At 40.3% G+C, this 21735-nt stretch overlaps 1 protein-coding gene across 2 annotated transcripts in view; it reads left to right on the top strand.

The window, feature by feature from the left end:
* The window catches only part of MPP1 (MAGUK p55 scaffold protein 1), a 45342-nt gene that overhangs the window by 12026 nt on the left and 11581 nt on the right, over positions 1 to 21735 (top strand). The window contains exons 2-6 of one of the 2 annotated variants that reach the window (XM_063083362.1): positions 7724 to 7867; positions 8165 to 8243; positions 9737 to 9822; positions 20916 to 20984; positions 21350 to 21546. In XM_063083362.1, the coding sequence (XP_062939432.1) occupies positions 7724 to 7867; positions 8165 to 8243; positions 9737 to 9822; positions 20916 to 20984; positions 21350 to 21546 (575 nt within the window). The remainder of the gene's footprint in view (positions 1 to 7723; positions 7868 to 8164; positions 8244 to 9736; positions 9823 to 20915; positions 20985 to 21349; positions 21547 to 21735) is intronic. The other variant, XM_063083363.1, reaches the window with a different exon arrangement.

Genomic DNA, 21735 nt, shown 5'->3' with positions numbered 1-21735 from the left:
ATCTGTTTTCAGCTTGTACCCAAATATCAAACTGACCCTTCCATACACCGAGCTCAGGCCTGTTCCTCCTCCTGCAGCTGGCCATACTGTTTTTGATCTGGGGTGGGCGAGGAGCGTTTCCAGAGGTTTCCACTCGGCCTTCCACACTGTGACAGCTCTTACCCCAAGCCCTGTGCTACTTTAACATTAATAGATCAGTCAGATGGGGCAGAACCAGCAAAGGAAACTGAGAGGGAGTGTCTCGAGGAGAAGGGAGCGATCATCTGTGAGATCCATCCGTGTTTCCCTGTAGCAGTTGCCGTTCGCTCCCACTGGTGTGTGGCATCCATTGGATAGCTGTACAACAGTTAGTCCATCCTGCTGTTGATGGATTTTAGGGCTGTTTCCAGGTTTGGGCTTTTACAACAGTAGTGTTGCTCTGAGAAGGGCGTGCTACCACTTCTGTGAGATTCCTGTCAAAAATGCATAACCTCAATCTAATTCCATCAGACATACCCAAATTGAGAGACTTCTGTAAAACAATAGAGGTCTGTCCTCATCAAAAATGTCAAGGTCGGGCCGACCCCGTGGCGCACTCGGAAGAGTGCGGCGCTGGGAGTGCGGCAGTGCTCCCACCGTGGGTTCGGATCCTATTTAAGGATGGCCGGTGTGCTCACTGGCTGAGCGCGGTGCGGCCGGTCACAAAAAGACAAAAAAAAAAAAAAAATGTCAAGGTCATAAAAGACAGAAAGTTTGAGGAAATTTTCCAAAGTAAGGGAGACTAAAGACATGTGAAAACTGCTTGATCCTAGATTAGATTCTGGTCTGGGGGAAAATATATAGCTGTAAAGGGCATTATTGGGACAGTTGAGGACATTTAAATATAAACTGAGGACCAGATGATAGTACTGCATCAATGTTAAATTTTCGGTTTTGAGAATGCTCTTGTTTTTAGAAAACACACAGAAGAAAGGAGCATGATGTCAGAATACTCTCAAGTGGTTCAAAAATTAAATTTTATAACATTTTATCTTTCTTTTTTCTGTTTTTTTAAAATTTTATTTTATTTTGTCAATATACAATATGGTTGATTATTGTGGTGCATTACCGAAACCTCCCTCCCTCCTCCCTGTCCCCCCTCCCCCCCAACAACCTCATATCTGTTTGCTTGTACCAACTTCAAGGAATTATAATTGTGTCTTCTTCCACCCCCCCTTTATTTGTGTATTTATTTATTTATTTTTAGCTCCCACAAATAAGTGAGAACATGTGATATGATGGAGTTTGGATGTGTTGTCCCCTCCAAAACTTATGTGGAAATTTGATCTCCAATGTGGCAGTGTTGGAAAGTGATTGAGTCATGGGGGTGGATCCTTCATGAATGGATTAATGCTCTCCCTGGGGAAAGGGGGATTAATGAGTGAGTTCTCACTTGATTAGTTCCCACGAGAGCTCATTGCTTAAAAAGACCCTGTCACCTTTTCTCTCTCTCTTGCTACCTCTTGCCATGTGATCTGCTTGTACCCGCAGGCTGCCTGCCACTTTCCACCATGAGTAGAAGCAGCCTGAGGCCCATGCCAGATGCAGCTGTCCCAGAATCGTAGGCCTCTTTTCCTTATAAATTACCCACTCTCAGGTATTTCTGTTATAGCAACACAAAACGGACTAAAACATGATATTTCTCTTTCTGTGCCTGACTTGTTTCACTTAATATAATTCTCTCTAGGTCCATCCTTGTTGTTGCAAATGGCAGTATTTCATTCTTTTTTATAGCTGAGTAGTATTCCATTGTGTAGATAGACCACATTTTCCGTATCCACTCATCTGATGATGGACATTTAGGCTGGTTCCAACTCTTAGCTATTGTAAAGAGTGCTGCGATGAACGTTGGAGAACAGGTATACCTTCGACTTGATGATTTCCATTCCTCTGGGTATATTCCCAGCAGTGGGATAGCTGGGTCATATGGTAGATCTATCTGCAATTGTTTGAGGAATTTCCATACTATTTTCCATAGAGGCTGCACCATTTTGCAGTCCCACCAACAGTGTATGAGAGATCCTCTTTCACCACAACCTCACCAGCATTTATCATTCACAGTCTTTTGGATATTAGCCATCCTAACTGGGGTGAGATGGTATCTCAGTGTGGTTTTGATTTGCATTTTCCGAATGCTGAGTGATGTTGAGCATTTTTTCATGTGTCTGTTGGCCATTTGTATATCTTCCTTTGGGAAATGCCTATTTAGCTCTATTACCGATTTTTAAATTGGGTTACTTCTTTTTGTTGTAACCTTTGTTCAGTTCATTGTGTATTCTGGATATTAATCCTTTGTCAGGTGTATATTTTGCAAATATTTTCTCCCACTCTGTTGGTTGTCTTTTTCTTTTGCTGTGCAGAAGCTTTTAAGTTTGATATAATCCCATTTGTTTATTTTTCCTTAGGTGCCTGTGCTTTTGGGGTCGTATTCATGAAGTCTGTGCCCAGTCCTACTTCCTGAAGTGTTTCTCCTATGTTTTCTTTAAGAAGTTTTATTGTTTCAGGGTGTATATTTAATTCTTTAATCCATTTTGAGTTGACTTTAGTGTATGGTGAAAGGTATGGGTCTAGTTTCATTCTCCTGCATATTGATATCCAGTTCTCCCAGCACCATTTGCTGAAGAGGCAGTCTCTTCTCCAGTGTATGGGCTTGGGGCCTTTGTCAAAGATCAGATGGCTGTAGGTGTGTGGGTTGATTTCTGGATTCTCTATTCTATTCCATTGATCAGTGTGTCTGTTTTTATGCCAGTACCATGCTGTTTTGGTTATTATGGCTTTGTAGTATAGTTTAAAGTCAGGTAGTGTTATGCCTTCAGCTTTTTTTATTTTGCTCAGAATTGCTTTGGCTATGCATGGTCTTTTCTTATTCCATATAAATGTCTGGATAGTTTTTTCCATTTCTGAGAAAAATGTCATTGGAATTTTGATGGGGTTGCATTGAATTTGTATATCACTTTAGGTAGTATGGACATTTTCACAATGTTGATTCTTCCAATCCAAGAGCATGGGATATCTTTCCATCTTGTGTCCTCTTTAATTTCTCTCAGCAGTGGTTTGTAGTTCTCATTATAGAGATTTTTCACATCCTTGGTTAACTCTATTCCTAAGTATTTTATTTTTTCATGGCTATTGCAAATGGGCAAGCTTTCTTGATTTCTCTTTCTGCATGTTCACTATTGGAGAATAGAAATGCTACTGATTTTTATGTGTTGATTTTGTATCCTGCAAGTTTGCTGAAATCATTTATCAACTCCAAGAGTTTTTTTGTAGAGGCTTTAGGCTGTTCGACATATAGGATCATGTCATCTGCAAACAGGGACAGTGTGACTTCATGTTTTCCAATCTTGATGCCCTTTATTACCTTCTCTTCTTGGATTGCTCTGGCTAGTACTTCCAACACTATGTTGAATAGGAGTGGTGAGAGTGGGCATCCTTGTCTAGTTCCTGTTCTTAAAGGAAAAGCTTTCAGCTTTTCCCCATTCACGATGATATTGGCAGTGGGTTTATCATATATGGCTTTAATTATGTTGAGATACTTTCCATCTATACCTAACTTGTAGAGAGTCTTTATTATGAACGAGTGTTGAGTTTTATTAAATGCTTTTTCAGAATCTATAGATGATCATATGGTCCTTATGTTTGATTTTATTTATATGGTGTATCACATTTATTGATTTGCGTATGTTGAACCAACCTTGCATCCCTGGGATGAATTCCACTTGATCATGGTGTATAATTTTGCATATGCATTGCTGTATTCTGAGAAATATACTCTTTGCCCTTCATTTTGGAAGGATAGCCTTGCGGGGTAGAGTATTCTTGGCTGGCAATCTCTTTTAGTAATTTGAATATATCCTCCCATTCCTTTCTGGCTTTTAGGGTTTGTGATGAATAGTCTGATGTTAGTCTGATTGGGGCTCCCTTATAGGTGATTTGATGCTTCTCTCTTGGTCTTTGAGTTTTGCCAATTTGACTATAACATGTCTTGGAGAAGACCTTTTTGGGTCAAATACATTTGGGGATCTTTGAGCTTCCTGAATCTGAAGATCTGTGTCTTTTCCTATACCTGGGAAGTTTTCTGCCACTATTTTGTTGAATATGTTTTCAATGCAATCTCCTTTTTCCTCCCCTTCTGTAATACCCATGACTTGGATATTTAAGCACTTAAGGTTGTCCGATATCTCTCTTATATTTTCTTCAATGTTTTTAATTCTTTTTTCTTCTTTTTTTGTCTGCCTGTGTTATTTCAAACAGCCCAGCTTCAAGGTCAGAAGTTCTCTCTTCTTCTGCAAGCCTGCTGGTTAAACTCTCTGTTGTGTTTTTTATTTCATTGAATGAATTCTTCTGCTCAGCAAGCTCTGCTACATTCTTTTTCAGGGCATTGATTTCCTTGTACATTTGTTCTTTCAGGTCCTGTATACTTTCCCTCATTTCATTGTGTTGTCTAGCTGAGTTTTCTTGTATCGCATTTAGTTTTTGTAGAATTAACACTTGAAATTCCTTGTAAGACATTTCAAGGTTTTCTTGTTCTATAGGATCTAGAGCTTGAGATTTATTACCCTTTGCTGGTGTACTTTCTTGATTTTTCATATTTCTGGTATCTTTCCTTTGATGTTTAGTCATTGTGGCAAGGGATTTCACAGACCACTGGTTCGACACTATTGTCTTTCTATGATCCTGCCAGGGCTGCCAATTTGGCAGTGCCTGCTCGGTCGCCCACTCACACCTTGGGCGTTTGGTTACCGTGGGTCTTGGGCCTCTCCGGGGAGGCACCTCTCTGGTCAGTGTGCACTCTGCTGGGCTGGGGATGGGGTCTGGTGGTGGTGAGACCTTCCTGCTAGGTCACGCATTGGCGCCACAGTGCGTGTGGTCTCCTTGGGACTTGGGCCTCTCCGGTGGGTCACCTCTCTGGTCGGTGTGCACTCGGCTGGGCTGGGGATGGTGTCTGGCAGTGGTGAGGCCTACCTGCTTGGTCGCGCCTAAATTTTATAATATTTTTTTTTTTTAAAGAATGCTGCAGTGCCATTGCTGTCCATTTCTTTTGGTGCACATGGGCATGTATCGTGGCCACTTTGGTAGAGACTGAGTCTGAGCGTTCCAGTTCCCCACTGCATGGCTTGCCCTTTCACTCTCTTAATGCTATTTCCCCCCCAATATTTTGTTTGAAAAATTTCAAACTTACTGAAAAGATGAAATAATTTAATAATAACACTCATATAGCCACATCTCCTAGATTCTGCAATTAACATGTTTCTATGTTTGCTTTATCACATATTTATCCAAAAATCATCCATCTACTCACCACTTTTTTGGGGTTTTTTTTTTCTGGCATTTTAAAATAAGTTGCAGATATCAGAGCACTTCACCCCTTAAAGCTTCAACATGCATATTCGTTTATGGTTCTTTTTTTAATTTGAGGTGAAATTTATATGCAGTGAAATGCTCAAATCTTAAATGTACCATTGGATGAGTTTAGCAAACACACAACCCTATCACAATATAGAACATTACCCGCATCCCGGAAAGTTGTCTCATGCCCCTTCCCACACCATCCCGTTCCCATCCCATCAGAGGCAACCACTGTTTTAATTCTGTTGCGATACTTTTGCTTGTTCTAAAACCTCGTATAAATTACATCGTGTAGTATGTACTCTTTTTTGTAAGGCTCCTTTCACTCAGCATAATGTTTCTGAGATTCATCCATGCTGTTGCATGTATTGGTAGTTTGGTCCTTTCCGCTGCTGAGTAGTAGTCTCTTGTATGGATGCAGTGCACCTGGTTTATGCATTCTCCAGTGGATGAACACCTGGGTTGCTTCTACTTTTAGGCTGTTATGAACATTCGTGCACCAGTCTGTGGGCGTATGTTTACTTTTCTATTGGCTGAATCCCTAAGAGTGGGCTTGCTGGGCCATAGAGTAAGTGTGTATTTACCTTTATATAAAAAATTCCCAAAGTGCCTTCCACAGTGGCTGCACCATTCAGCATTCCCACCAGCAGTGTATGAGCGTTCCAGCACTTGGTATGATCTGTCTTTTTCATTTTAGCCATCCTAGTGCATGGGTAGTGTTGTTCTGTTATGGTTTTAATTTGTATTTTCCTGATTATAGTGATGCTGAGCACGTTTTTCATACGTTTATTGGATATTCATATGTCTTATTTGGTGAAGAGTCTGTTCAGATCTTTTGTCCATGTTTTCATTGAGTTTGTCATGTGATTGAGTTGTAACAGTTCTTCATATGTTCTGAATACAAGTCCTTTGTTAGGTGTAAGTACTGCAGATTTTTGTTCTCAGACTGTGCCATGCCTTTCCAGTTTCTTAAGTATCTTTGATGAGAAGTTTTTTGTTTTGATGAAGTCAATTGTTTGTTTTTGTTATTGCTGCCTGTGTCTTGTCTAGTTAACCTTTGCATACCTCAGTGAAGTTTTTTGATAAAGACTTCTTAATTTTAAAGTATTTGTCTTTTTAGTTTTTATTTTATAGTTAGGACCTTTTATGTCATATATAAGACATTTTTACATGCTCTAAGGTTATGGACATATTCTTCTATGTTTTTTTCTCAAACCTTGGTGGTTTTCTCTCTCACATTTGCATCTGCAATCCATCTGGGATTGGTTCTTTTGTATAGAATGATGTAGGGCTCAAGATTCATTTTTTCCATGTGCTTCCCTGATTGCCCCAGCACCGTTTATTGTGCAGACCATTCTTTCCCCACTGCACTGCAGTGTCATCTTTGTCATAAATCAGCTGACCATATATATGTGGGTCTGTTTCTGCACTTTCTAATCCGTTACATGGGTCTTTTGTCTGTCCTCCTGCCACAGTGCCTTAAATGACTTCAGATTTTTAATGAAGAGGTGTTGCTGTCTACTAGTGTAAGTTGTCCAGCTTTGCTGTCTTCAAGATTATGGGAAGGGGTCCCAGTGGCAGTGTCATTTTGGGATGGTGGGAGGGGTAGTAGCAGTCTCACCTAGAGATAGTCAGTTGGTTTGGGCCAGTATTGTTATCATGGTCCAGGGCCTCGTCCTAAGCATTCGATTCTCTAGACGGGAGCTCTTTGTAGCTTAAGAGATGGTCTGTAAGAGACCAATGCTACCCTGAGTTCCCTTCACTGCTGTGTGGCCAGAGCATTAGGTTGCTCAAGGAAATGCAGAGGAGAAGAGAGCACCTGGGTCTTGCACTTACCAGCATGCCCGTCACTGGAGAGGTGCTCATTGTTTCGAACAGGCATGGCCGCTGTCTTCTCTGCTCCCTTCTCCCTCTGCAGTTGTCCCTTTCTGCCTCCTCCCATCATGAAATCATTTAGACGCACCCTGGATCTTTGCTATGCAGTGTGCACGCGTGTGCGCACCCATACAGGTACACAACCCCTTACCAGAAACCCTTGCAGCCTGAGGTGCTTTAGGATTCAGAATTTTAAAAATTTTATTATACATTATGTAATGCCCTCAGTGGGATCTGGGAGCACCCTGTAAATCACACACACTAATATTTCTACAGCGACCTAGATAAACATCTATTAAATTGGATAAATATGGCTTATAAACAGCTTCACATCAATTCAAATGAGATCTGATGCCAAACTTATGAAATCTCATAACTGTGGGTTTTCAGAGCCTTTCGGATTTTAGAATTGCAGATTACGGACTGGCCGTGGGCCTTTGCTCCTTATGTCATACGTTGCTCTGTTGTTTTGACTTGACAGGCTGTGTCGCACCAGTTGAATGCTGTCACTGAGGACATGTACACCAATGGGTCTGCTGCCCCAGGTAGTCCTGCCCAGGGCAAGGGGCAGGAGGTGCGGAAAGTGCGAGTCATACAGTTTGAGAAGGTCACAGAGGAGCCCATGGTAATCCCTTGTCATATTGTCACCCACCACTTACTCTCTACCCCATGAGTCACTGAGCCACAAGAGTAAACACAGACGACTGCTCATGCAGTTAGGGAGTCAGCCACCTACAGCATTGTATCTCTTTGTCCCCAGTCGAGTTCCTCCGCAAAGCAGGCTCATGCCTGCTCTAGTTGAGGGCTATCCTGGGTATAGATGGAAAATATTTGTCCTGAAAAATCACCTTAAGTTGTTTTAAAGGAATAACCTCAGAAAGAGATTAAAATAAAGCTTACTGTGTCATTGCCTTTATTTCAGGGAATCACTCTGAAGCTGAATGAAAAACAGTCCTGTACAGTGGCCAGAATTCTTCATGGCGGCATGATTCATAGACAAGGTACTCTGTGGGGGTCCAAGGTCGTGTTTTATTTGGGGATTAATATTTTAATCCTCAAACTCATAGCATTTTTGTGAGTGTGCCAAGATTTTTTTGTGTGCCTTAATAACTGGCTTTTTAGAATAATCGAATGATAAGATCTTAGTACGAATTGCCCAGTGCGACCATCTCTCCCTCTGAGACTTCTTGTGCAGGTTTTTATACCTATATTTTTCCAGTTAGTTCATATTTGAGCAGTTACTATATGCCACCTATTGCATTTGACTGAGTATACGGCAGTGAAGAAAACAGACCATCTCTACCCTCCTGTAGCTAGCAGTTTAATGAGAAAACAGACATTATAGATACAGCAAATATAGTTGGCCCTCTTTATCCATGGGTTCCACATTCATGGATTCAACCAACCACAGATCGAAAATATTTGAGAAAAAACTTGCATCTGTGTTGAACATGAACAGACTTTTTTCCCTTGTCATTATTCCCTAAACAGTACAGTGTAACAACTATTTGCATAGCATTTACATTGCATTAAGCATTATAAGTAATCTAGAGATGATTTAAAGTATAGGGGAGGATGTACATAGGTTATATGCAAATACTATGCTATTTTATATCAGGGACATGAGCATCTGTGGATTTTGGTATCCACAGGAGGTCCTGGGACCGGTCCTCCCCCCCTGCCCCCCGTGGAGACCAAGGATTGACTGTAATTACAGTTAACTGCTGTATTTCCTTAATTTTAAAGTGCCATCAATTTTTAGATGCATCATTTAGTAAAACTTATTTGGGGGAGCGACAAGAGAACACAATACTAGATGGAAATACAGCATGTTTTTGGCAGCCAGCAGTAGGCTGTATTTGGCCGCTTGTTTCATTCCATACTTTGAACCCTGCCTGGGACGTTTCCTAATGTTGGGATTATGGCAACTCAAAAACAGGTAGTTTTCCTACCCCACCAACTCCTGCCCTTTTCTGTTTAGTTAAGACTTTTTTGTATCCAAGGTGACGTGAATACTGGTAACATAGATTGTAAACACTGCTTAACTTTACAATGTGATAGCATTTTGGGGTTTTAGCTAAACAACAAAGAAATATTGAATTTGCTGGTGAACGAGGAATACTGAGTTCTCTGCCTTGCTTGGTTATCCTTTAGTATGCACACGTGTGTCATAGTCTCCTGGAACCAGGAGCTGCTCTAGTTACAGGAATTTGAGGATGGGGGGCTTTTATTCTGCTGTTGGACTACTGAGGTCAAGAAGGATGAGGCAGTATTGAACTGTCAAGCGCTTGCCTTGACACATCCCTCAAGGGATTCAAGAGGACACTCCCATCTCTCATGGTTGAATGTTTTCAATTCTGAGTATTTTACACAGTCTGTTTTATAACATGCTCTAGTTAATGGTTTCCCTTCTATGACATCTTGAGTTACATAGAAAGCTCTTAGTTGAACTTTAATTCTTTTGTGGATTGATTTTTTTTTCCTTCTGTGGCAGGCTCCCTTCACGTAGGGGATGAGATCCTAGAAATCAATGGCACAAATGTGACTAATCACTCAGTAGATCAGCTGCAGAAGGCAATGGTAGGTATTTTCTGTGCTAGATGAAGATCTTCCATTGTCTTCATGAAGGGTTAACCCATATTGGTATTAGCATACCTCATTTTTCTGTCAAAGTATTTGTACTTATTGAGGGGGCTCTTCTCCCTGCTAGTCTTCATTGTGTACAAGAAATGACAGTCAGCAGGCTGACTCTAGTGACTGCGTCTGTTGGGCTCCAATGTGTTCATCAAGAAATTAGAGAGTGAGAAGAGAAAGTCCTGCCAGACTCATTTGCTGAAGGCCAGACTCTATCCTGTAGCTACAGTTTTCAGTGGGTTCTGGTGACTACCCCCTCCCTTTGCCCCTTTAGGCCTACCAGTGGTAATGGCTTCTCCGAGTTGCTGATCCTGCGGTGTTTCACGCCCCCCTTGCTGGATCCATTGAGGAAGCCCACATCTTTGTGAAGTTCCTTCATTAAACTCTCTTTAAACAGCCTTTTTGAATGTGCCATCTGTTTCTTACTGGGGTCCAATATTAGTCCATTTCTGTTGCTTATAACAAAATACGTGGAACTGGGTGATTTGTAAGAAAACAAAATGTATTGCTTACTGTTTCTGAGGCTGGGAAGTCCAAAGTCCAGTGAACACATCTGGTGTGAAGGCTTTCTTTTGTGGTGACTTCAGTGACAGCTGGGTATTGCGTTGCAAAATGGAGCGGAGAGAGCAAGAGAGACAGACAGACTTTCCTCTTCTTTTAAAGCCCTCAGAACCAGGCCCCTGACCACCATTATTAATCCATCCACCACTGCACGGTCCTACAATCCAGTCACCTCTTCAAGGCTCCACCTTCTAATTACCATAATAGGATTTCCCACCCTCAGCAGTCACAGTGGGGGATAAGTTTCTAATGCATAGAACTTGGGGGACATAATTCAAGCTTCAGTGAGTTTTGGAGGGACACGATTCAGTCCACTCCAGGTCCCAAGTAATATGGGAATTAGTAGTGGGCGTAGTCTCAGCAAACAGACCCTCAAGATGGGATTGAGATTGGGCTGCTTATAGGTGAGCACATGAAAACAACTTTGTTGCTGCAGGAGATGGCACAGTGGTAACCCACGGCATGCGGTAGCATTATGGCCATTTGGGTTATTTGTTGTGGTGTCATGGGATGGAGGAGAAATGGAGGACAAAGTGATGGAAGATCAAGTGGCTGTGGCACCTGGTTACTATGACAACAGAAACACACACAAAGATTGTGGTATGGGCCAGCTGCTTTTGATGGCCCTATAGAGTAACAGAAGAAAGAACAAATTAGAGGCCTTAACCACGCAACTCAGGGCAAGGGTAGAAATCAGAAAGCCTCCGAGCAGCATTCGGTGCGTCCTTTATCTTCTGTTGCCCCCATCAGATATGAGGCCTGGCTGTAGGCTTGAGAGCTAACCCACCACTTGAATATGCAGGAGCCCAGAAATAGAAATACAAGGCTGAGCTCAGTGCAGCCTACAATAAATGAGGGAGAGATCCTGTTTCAGGGCAGGCTGTAGAGCAGTGGTTCTCAAAACTTTAGTGTGAATTAGAATCACCTGGAAGGCTCCTTAAACCACAGCTGCCTGGGCCTCACCCCGAGTTTCTGAGTCCGTAGGTCTGGCAGGGAGGGAGAGGCTCAAGGATTTGCATCTCTGACAAGTCCTGGGAATGCTGTTGCTACTGGTCCAGGGAACACACCTTGGGAACCACTGCTATTGCTACCCACATACTTTCTAGGCTCTTGCTACTCCAAAGTATTATCCCTGGACCAGTAGCAGCAGCAGCGGCAGCTGGGACTGGTTGAAATGCAGAATTTTAAACCTCTGTCCTAGATCTCCTGAATCAGAATCTGCATTTTAACAAGGGCCCCAGATGATTTGTGTACTTCAAAAAGTTCGTGGAAAAATGCAATTAAAAGATGATACAAATCTTTCCATGAACTTTTTGAAGAACTCTGGTATTTCTGTATAAGCTAATTGGAGCCTGTGAAAGAACCCATTTATCCCATTGAGAGCTGATAAATAAAGAGAAAGAATGATGCATTTATCCTGTATGAATTGTACCACTGGGATAGTAAATTAGGGGGAAAGTTTTTAAATTAGTAAATGAGGGGGAAGGTTTCTCAATAGAAATATTCTGGCTGAAAAATAAAGAAAGGACGATAGAATTAGCATATCACCATTTTGCAACTCCTGATGAATTAATAGACTAAGCGTTGAGCAGCAGGGGCTGCTACTGTCACAAAAAAGAGAAGACAACCAGACAGTACATGCCTCCGGATAGAACACACACCACCTCTGAAATTGTCTTGCCAAAAAAATTGAACATGAATCTGATCAAGCCTTTTTCTGTTTTTTTTTTTTTTTTTTTTTTGCTCTTCATTTTCTTTTTTATCGGTTATGAATATTCATGGGGTGCAAATCTGATTGTCACCACTCATGCCCAAGATGTGATGGCCAGATCCATACTGGCAGCATGCCCATTGCCACAAATTGCAGTTATACCCCATTTCCCCCACCCAATTATCCCCAACCTCCCTCCCCATACCCCTATCCCCCACTCTACCTTGTATCCCTAGGTCTGCTCTCTCCCTCTACAAGTCCAATGCACCACTGTGGTCTTTCTTTCCTTCTTTCTTTCTCTCTTAGCTCCCTCTTGTGAATGAGGACATGCAGTATTTATCCTTCTGTGCTTTGCTTATTTCATTCAACATAAGTTTCTCTAAGCTCATCCATGTTGTGGCAAATGGGAGAATTTCATTCTTTTTTATGGCAGAGTAGTATTCCATGGTGTATATATACCACATTTTTCTTATCCAGTCACACATCAATGAACATTTATGTTGTTTCCGTGTCTTGGCTATCATAAACAGCTGCGATCAACGTGGGAGTGCAGGTATCCCTTCAACATGATGATTTCTAGCCCTCTGGGTATGTGTAAGATCTATCTGTAGTTGTTTGAGAAACCTCCAAACTATTTTCTGTAGTGGTTATACTAAGTCACAGTCCCACCAACAGTGCAGGAGCGTTCCCTTCTCTCCACACCCTCACCAGCATTTGTTATTCACCATCTTTTTTATTATAGCCAGTCTAACTGGGGTAGGTGGTATCTCAGTCTGGTTTTCATTTCAAGTGAGACTGAGTATTTTTTCATGTACCTGTTAACCATTTGTACATCTTCCTTTGAAAACTGTCTACTCAGATACTTTGCCTATTTTTAATTGGGTTATTTGTGGTTTTTACTATGTAATTGCTTGAGTTCCTTGTATATTATGGATACTAATCCCTTATCAGTTGCATAGTTAGTAAAATTTTTCTCCCACTCTGTAGGTTGTTATTTCACTCTGTCGATTGTTTCATTTGCTGTGCAGAAGCTTTTTAGTTTGATATAGTCCCATTTGTTTATTTTTTCTTTTGTTGCTTGTGCTTTCAGGCTCATTTTCATAAAGTCTGTGCCCAGACATACTTCCTGAAATGTTTCATCCCTATTTTCCCCTAGTAATTTTACAGTTTCATGTCTTATACTTAAGTCTTTAATCCATTTTGAGTTGATTTTAGTATATGGTGAGAGGTATATGTCTAGTTTCATTCTTCTGCATATGGATATCCGATTTTCCCAGCACCACTTACTGAAGAGGCAGTCTTTTCCCCAATGCATGTTTTTTGTTGCCTTTGTCCAATATCAAATGGCTGTAAGCCTGAGGAGTGATTTCTGGGTTCTCTATTCTATTCCATTGGTCTGAGTGTCTATTTTTCATGCCAGTCCCATTCTGTTTTGGTTACTAAAGCTTTGTAGTATAATTTGAAGTCAGGTAGTATTATGCCTATGGACTTATTATTATTTTTTGCTCAGGATCGCTTTGGTTATTTGGGGTCTTTTATGTTCCATGTGAATGTTAAGATTGTTTTTTCCATTTTTGTGAAGAATGTCATTGGTATTTTGATGGGGATTGCATTGAATCTGTAGATCACTCTGTGTAGTATAGATGTTTTCACAATGTTTGTTCTTCCAATCAAAGTGTATGGAATGTCTCTCCATTTTTTTGTGTCTTTTTAAATTTCTTTCAGTAGTGGTTTGTAGTTCTCATTGTAGAGATCTTTCACCTCCTTGGTTAAATTGATTCCTAGGTATTTTACTTTTTTTGTGAGTGTTGTAAATGGGCTTGCTTTCTTGAATTCACTTTCTGTTAGCTCATTATTGGAGAATATAAATGCAACTGATGTGGGGGCATTTGTTTTGTATCCTGCAACATTACTGAAATTATTAACCAGATCTAGGAGTTTTTTGATAGAGTCTTTAGGTTTTTCTATATATAGTACCATGTTATCCACAAATACGGACAGTTTGACTTCATCTTTTCCAATCTGGATGCCCTTTTTTCTTTCACTTGCCTGATTGCTTAAGGTATTACCTCCAGTAGTGTGTTAAATAGAGGTGGTGAGAGTGGGCATCCTTGTCTTGTTCCTGTTCTTAAGGGAAAAGCCATCCTTGCATCCCTGGGATGAATCCCACTTGATCAAGGTATATAATTTGTTGGATGTGTTGCTATACTCTGATTGCTAATATTTTGTTGAGGATTTTTGCATCTATGTTCATCAAGGATATTGGCCTGTAATTTTCTTTTTTTCTTGTGTCTTTATCTGGTTTTGGTATCAGAGTTATGTTGGCCTCATAGAATGAGTTTGGGAGAATGGGTTCTGTTTCAAGAGTTTGGAATAGTTTGAGAAGAATTGGTATTAATTCCTCTTTAAAGGTTTGGTAGAATTCAGGTGTAAAGCCATCCAGACGTGGGCTTTCCTTTGTTGGAAGATTTCTGATTACCATTTCAATCTCATTGCTTGTTATTGGGCTGTTCAGGTTTTCTGTCTCTTCTTGGTTCAGTCTGTGTAGTATGTATGTGTCCAGAAACTGATCCATATCTTCAAGGTTTTCATATTTGTTGTCATAATAGCCTGTTGTCAATATATCTGTCTATAATAGTCTCTAATGATTCTTCATATTTCTATACTATTGGTTGTAATGTCTCCCTTTTTATTTCTGATTTTTGTTATTTAGGTCTTCTCTCTTCTTTTTTTCTTTTTCTTTTTTCTTTTGTTAACCTATCTAATGGTTTGTCTGTTTTATTTATCTTCTCAGAAAACCAACTTATTGTTTCATTGATCTTTCGTATGTGTTTTGGGGTCTCTATTTCACTTAGTTCTGCTCTGATCTTAATTATTTCTTTCTACTACCTTTAGGATTGGATTGTTGTTGTTTTTTTAGTTCTTTGAGGCTTAGTGTTAGGTCGTTTATTTGAAGTCTTTATATTCTTTTGATGTAAGCATGTTTTGCAATAAATTTCCCTGTAAATACTGCTTTTAGAGTATCCCACAGGTTTTGGTAGGATGTATCATTATTTTCATTAGTTTCAAGAAATTTTTTGATTTCCTGTTTAATTTCTTCTTGGAACCATAGGTCATTCAGGAGACTATTGTTTAGATTCCACATGTTTGTATAGTTTACAGGGTTTCAATACTTATTGATTTCCAGTTTTAGTCCATTGTGGTCTGAAAAGATACTTGGAATGATTTCAGTTTTTAAAAATTTGCTGCGACTAGATTTGTGACCTACTATGTAGTCTGTCATGGAGAATGTTCTATGTGCTGATGAGAAGAAAGTGTATTCTTTAGTTGTTGGGTAAAATGTTCTGTATATATCTGCCAGGTCCAGTTGGTCTATACTATAGATTAAATCCTGTGTCTCTTTGTTGATTTGTTGCCTGGAAGATCATACTGAGAGAGGGGTGTTCAGATCACCCACTATTAATGTATTAGGACCCGTTTCTTTCTTTAAGTCTGAGAGTGTTTGCTTTATATATTTGGGTGCATGCACATTTTTGATTGTTAAGTCTTCTAGCTGGATAGATCCTTTTATCATTATGTAGTGGCCTTCTTTGTCTCTTTTTATGTTTTTTAATCCAATCAGTCAGTCTGTGTCTTTCGAATGGGGAGTTTAATCCATTCACATTTAGGGTAGTTATTGACAGATATTGTTTAATTCCTGTCATTTCATTGTTTTTGTTTAGATGTTTTAAATATCTTTTGATTCTTACTTCCCCTTTTATTTCTCTTCTTCAATGTTAGTTGGAAATGTGAGGTGGCATGATTTAGCTTCTTTCTCTTTCTCGCTGACATTTTTGTTCTAATGGCAGGTTTTGCTCTTTCTTGTGTATCTGTGATAGTGATCATCATTTTTCAGATTCCAGATGAAGGACTTAGACTCCCTTGAGAATTTCTTGCAGGGCTGGTCGTGTGGTGGTGAACTCCCACTATTTTTGTTTGTCTGGGAAATACACTACTTCTCCCTCATTTCTGAAGGAGAGCCTTGCTGGGTAAAGAATTCTTGGCTGGCAATTTTTTTCTTTTAGTGTTTTGAATATATCATTGCAGTTTCTTCTGGTCTGTAGGGTTTCAGTTGAGAAGTCTGCTGTTAGTCTGATGGGGGCTCCCTTATAGATGACTTGATGCTTTTCTCCTGCTGCTTTTAGAATTCTCTCCTTGTCTTTGAGCTTTGCCAGTTTGACTATAATGTGTCTTGGGAGGTTCTTTTTGGGTAGAATCTGATTGGGGACCTTTGAGCTTCCTGGATCTGACGGTCTGCATCTCTTCCTACACCTGGGACATTTTCTGTTATTATTTCCTTGAATAGGTTTTCAATACCTTTTGCTTTCTCCTTCCCTTCTGGAATACCCACAGTTCATATATTAGAGAGCTTGAGGTTGTCTGCTCTCTCTCTGAGATTTTCTTCATTATTTTTAATTCTTTTTTCCTTTTTTTGACCGCCTGGGTTATTTTGAAAAGACCGTCTTTGAGATCTGAAATTCTTTCTTCTGCTTGCTCTACCCTGATGCTCAAATCCTCTGTTTTGTTTTTATTTCACTGAGCAAATCTTTCATTTTTAGTTCTGCTACACTCTTTTTTAAGGTATTAATCTCTGTAAATTTCCTCCTTCATATTCTGGATATTTTTTACTTGTATCCTTGTGTTCTCTAACTGAGTCTTCTTTGATCTCTTCAAGTTTTCTTAAGATCATTGCTCAGAATTCCTTTTCAGACATTGCAAGGATTCCCTGTTCTATGGGGTCTGGAATTTGAGCATTAGTGTATTCCTTCAGTGGTGTCATATCTTCTTGTTTCTGTAGTTCTAGTATTTTTTCATTGATGTTTGTTCATCTGATAGAGGATTTGCTTCTTCTATTACCTTGGGTTTGGCTATGAGGATAAAGATTTTCTCGTGTATTTGCAGGCTCCACTGGTCACTCTTCTTATATCAGTGTAGTTGAGTGAGTGGCAGGTTGCCTGTGGAGTGGCCCTGGCTGCTGCTGTGGTGGTGGACTCTCCTTGCAGTGACAGTAGGTGTGGTGGTGGCTGCATTACACCACCTTGGCTCCTGTTCTGGCTTTCTGTGGCCGTAGACTGAGACCCTGGTACCACACAGGTTTGGCTCACTTGGGCGGCTGCTGGGGCTGTGGGTATTTCCCTTCAGGACTTTAGACTGAGCCCTGGTGCCACATGGGGCTCGGCTCACCTCAGCGTCCTTACAGCTTAATCTATTAAAAAGTGACTTTTCTGAATGGTATAAAACCAGAATGAATTTTTTCAAAGGTTTATTTTTCCAGTACTATTTATCGAGTAGTCCATCTTTTCTTTACTGTTGTAAAATGGCACTTTTTCATATACCATATTTTGATGTATATGTGGATCTGCGTTGGGATTCCGTTCCTTTCACCTATTCATTTGTTCTGCACTGATAGCACACTTTAAAAATGACTATAGCTTTATGTTTTTATATCTGGTACCCCCCCCCACCATGCCTTTCTTCTTCTTTTTCAAAATTGTTCCTTTTTTACTCTTCAGTATGAATTTTTGAATTAGCCTGTCTAATACATGAAAATTTCCACTAGGTTATGGATTGAAATTACGTGGAATTTGTGTATTCATCTGTGGGAGAACGTATGTCTTTTCGTTATTGACATTGCCCATCTGTGAATATGTTCTTTCTCCGTTCAGCTTTTCTTCAAGTCTTTCAGGCTAATTTTATAAATTTGTCCATAGAAGTCCTCCACATTTTCTTTATTACCAGTCACTTTGTAGTTTTTGTTACTTTTGTAAATTTGATCTAATTTATATTTACCTTTTGTAAATGAGTAACCTGGTGTATACAAAAGTCTTTAATTTTTTCTTAACTTTCTGTTTTGGTATAATTTCAAACTAGTAGATAAATTGCTAGACCCTCTACTCATTCATGTTTTCTTTTTTGATACTTGAGCGGTTCCATGTTCCAAACCTAGAACTCTTACCTATTTTGAGTTTATCTTGGTGACCTGATGACAACATGAGATATGGACACAAATTTATCTTTTTCCAAATAGCTATCTATTTGTCCCAGCACCACTTATTTAAAAGTTCATCTTTTCCCCAGGTATTTTAGCTGCCACTTTATTACATATCAAATTTCCATGTGCATTTGGTAATGTTTCTGGGCATTTTATACTCTTCCACTGTTTTCTCTGTCTACTCCTATGTCAGCATCACACCATTTTAATCATAGAAGTTCTATGATATGTTCTAATATCTGACAAGGAGCTAGTCCCCCTCTTATTGCTGTTACTTGTTTCTTGGCAGAAGACTTTTAGAAGGAAGTTTCCTGGCTACCAACTTTTAAAAGTTTTCCTAAATAAGTATTTCTGATGAACGTGGTCTTTTCCTTAGAAGTGCAATATGCTGACGCCGTGATGCGCTTTGATCATGTCTGGCTTCGAGACCACTGCCGCTCAGCGTCTTGCGGTGGGGAGTACGAGTCTTAACAGGCCTGTCTACTAATTGCTCTTTGTGGACCTTATTTGGATCCTGACACAAACCCACCCATGGGGTGACAGTAGTTTCACCATCATCTCTTTACCTCTCACCTTTGTCAATAGCTCCTTCATTCAACAGTCTTCACCACCCATTTCCTGGTGTGACATTGACTGGCAGAGTCCTTTTACCTGCTTGTCCCTTCTATGAGAGGTTATTTGGGATCTTTTCCCACCTGTGAGAATGACAACAGTGCGTTTCACGACTACCAGCATCAGAAGGCTGATTTGTTTGCCCGTGGCATACCCTCCTGGAAAGCTGCTCTGTGACTTGGCCTAATGGTTGCTTCTCAATAAAACGATGCACAATACATATTTTTTTTCTGAAACTGGCATGACTTTATCCCTTAGCATAATATAACAACCTTTTCAAGTAAGTGCACATCCAAAATTTGTCTTCATTTTGGTTTATGTAAATATAATCAACTACATATAAGTTAATTTGGGTTACAAGGTAAAAGATACCATAAACAATAGACTTGAAAAAATATTTGTCATGCACATAACAGGTAAAAGGTTAATAAGTCTGAAGAGCTTCTAAAGTTTATTGTAAAAAGATAAACCACCAAATAGAAAACTGGACAAAAAGAAAAAGCATATGGCCCGTAAGTTTTTAAAAATATGTTCATTCTTTGCAGCAGTATTCACAATAGCCAAGATGTGGAATCGACAGATGAATGGATAAATAGAATGTGGTGTATATACACAATGGAATATTACTCAGCCTTGAAAAAGGCAGTTCTGTCATTTTGGACAACAGGACATTGTGTTAAGTGAAATAAGCCAGTCACAGAAAGACAAATACTGCATGATGTCACTTATATATGGAATCTAAAAAAGTCAAACCCATAGAAGTAGAGAGTAGAATGGTGGTTACCCGGGGACTAGGGAGTGGGGGAAGGAGGGTGTTGGGAAATGTTGCTCAAAGGACACAAAATTGTAGGTAGACAGGAGGAATAAGTTTAGGAGATGTATTGTACAGCATGGTAACTGTAGTTAATAACATGTATTCTTGAAAATTGCTAAGAGTAGATTTTAATGTTCTCAGAACAAAAATATGGTAAGTGTGATACATATGTTAAGCTTGATTAAGTCATTCCACCGTGTATATATTTCAAAACATGTTGTATATGGGAAATATATGCAATTTTTATTTGTCAGTTAAAACAAAGAAAGAAAAAAGAAAAGACGTTCAACTTTAGTTATGGTAACAAAATTACAAAATAAAGCAACCATGAAATAATTTCCACCCATCAGATTGGCAGAAATTAAAAGGAATTTTAATATGTCATTCTGGCAAGAATTTGCGGGAGAGAAGCGCCTTCTCATACACTCCTGGCAGGAGTGGAACTGTTCTGTCTTTTGGGAAAGTCATCTGAGAATAGCTATTAACTCATAAAGTTCATGCCATTTTATTGTGCATTTCCATATGCACAGATATTGTGTTCTGATGAAAACACAAATATTTAAGGATATATGTTCAAGGATGTTTATAATGAGAAAACAAAACAAAACCAAACCTGGTAACAATGTGCATGTGCGTGAGTGGGGGGTGGCTGAATAAGCTGTGGTACCTCCGCAGCGTGGATGCTGCATAGCCATGAACAGAATGTGTGAGATCGTGCATTGGCGTAGAAGTGCGGCCCTGAAGTAACAATAAATAAAGTGAAGCAAGTTATACAGTTATGTATATAACATCATCCCATGTTTGTTAAAAGCCAACAAAACATATGCATGTGCATGTATGTATGTATGCATGTAAATATCTGTGATGCTTCTATTGGTGTGGAGAAAGGTGTGGGTACGTGTGTGCCAGGTTCTCTTTTAGGAACTTCTGGGGACCTTTTGGGGTCGAGAGGTAGGGGAGGGAAAGTCACTAGCTTTTTCTTTGTTTGTTTTTGGCAGCTGGCTGCTGCGGGGATCCGACCCCATGCCATTGAGGTTATAAGGCTGTGCTTTAACCAACAGCTAACCAGCCAGCCCGTTTCTGTTGTTGTTGTTGTTTGTATGTGTCCTACTGTTATGCTGGTTTATGGGGCACATGACACTTCTGTATTAGACGAGGCGTTGTCCTCCAAAATCTCAAAATGTACAGTAAAGATGGCTGTTGGGTGAAAAACCTGGGGCTTTGAGGGGGAAAATGACTTTATGAAACCCCAAATCATACAAGTTCCTTTTTCTTACAATTTTATTCCCCCTCCCCCTTTTATTTAATAGAAAGAAACCAAAGGAATGATTTCATTAAAAGTGATTCCCAACCAGCAAAGTCGTCTTCCTGCACTGCAGGTAGGTGGCGCCATTTTCTCTGCTGTGATGACAGCGGGATTCAGGCCATGTTGTCTTGTGTTCTTCGAGATTTGATGATGTGATGTGAGTCTTACCTGAAGTTCCAAATATGTCACAAGGGTGTGGCTGCTTGGAACGGGATCCCATCATACCCTGCCTAGTGCTCTGTGAACTAGAAGAGCTCCGTCCCCTTTCCTTGAGGCAGACGACAGTGACCACAGGACTAGAGAATCGCCATTCTTGCCTCCCTGCTGTCCATTCAACCCTAACTCCATTTATTTCCAGGAGGACTTTGTACTTACATGCTCTGATGCTGGAGTTTCTCTTGCAGCTGCCGCCTGCGGTTTCCTTGTCTTCTTTTTCAGATGTTCATGAGAGCACAGTTTGACTATGATCCCAAAAAGGACAATCTGATCCCTTGCAAGGAGGCGGGACTGAAGTTTGTCACTGGGGACATCATCCAGATCATCAACAAGGATGACAGCAACTGGTGGCAGGGGCGGGTGGAAGGCTCCTGCAAGGAGTCGGCAGGACTGATCCCTTCCCCGGAGCTGCAGGAATGGTGAGCCGCGTCTGTACATGGGATCTGTGGGTTAAAGAGGCACGAGCTGCCGCACGTAATCTCTTAGCTTCCGAAATCTGCCGTCTTCTGTGTAGTTTCTGTGCTCAACCAAGCAGAGCTCCTGGCTTCCCTGGGATAGCAGGTGAGGGAGGGTCAACACGGCGTCGGAAGCTCGACTGACAGGTCGTT

This window comes from Cynocephalus volans, chromosome X, assembly GCF_027409185.1.
Source record: "Cynocephalus volans isolate mCynVol1 chromosome X, mCynVol1.pri, whole genome shotgun sequence".
Classification (NCBI taxonomy): Eukaryota; Metazoa; Chordata; class Mammalia; order Dermoptera; family Cynocephalidae; genus Cynocephalus; species Cynocephalus volans.
This window is presented reverse-complemented; position numbering and strand designations above follow the sequence as displayed.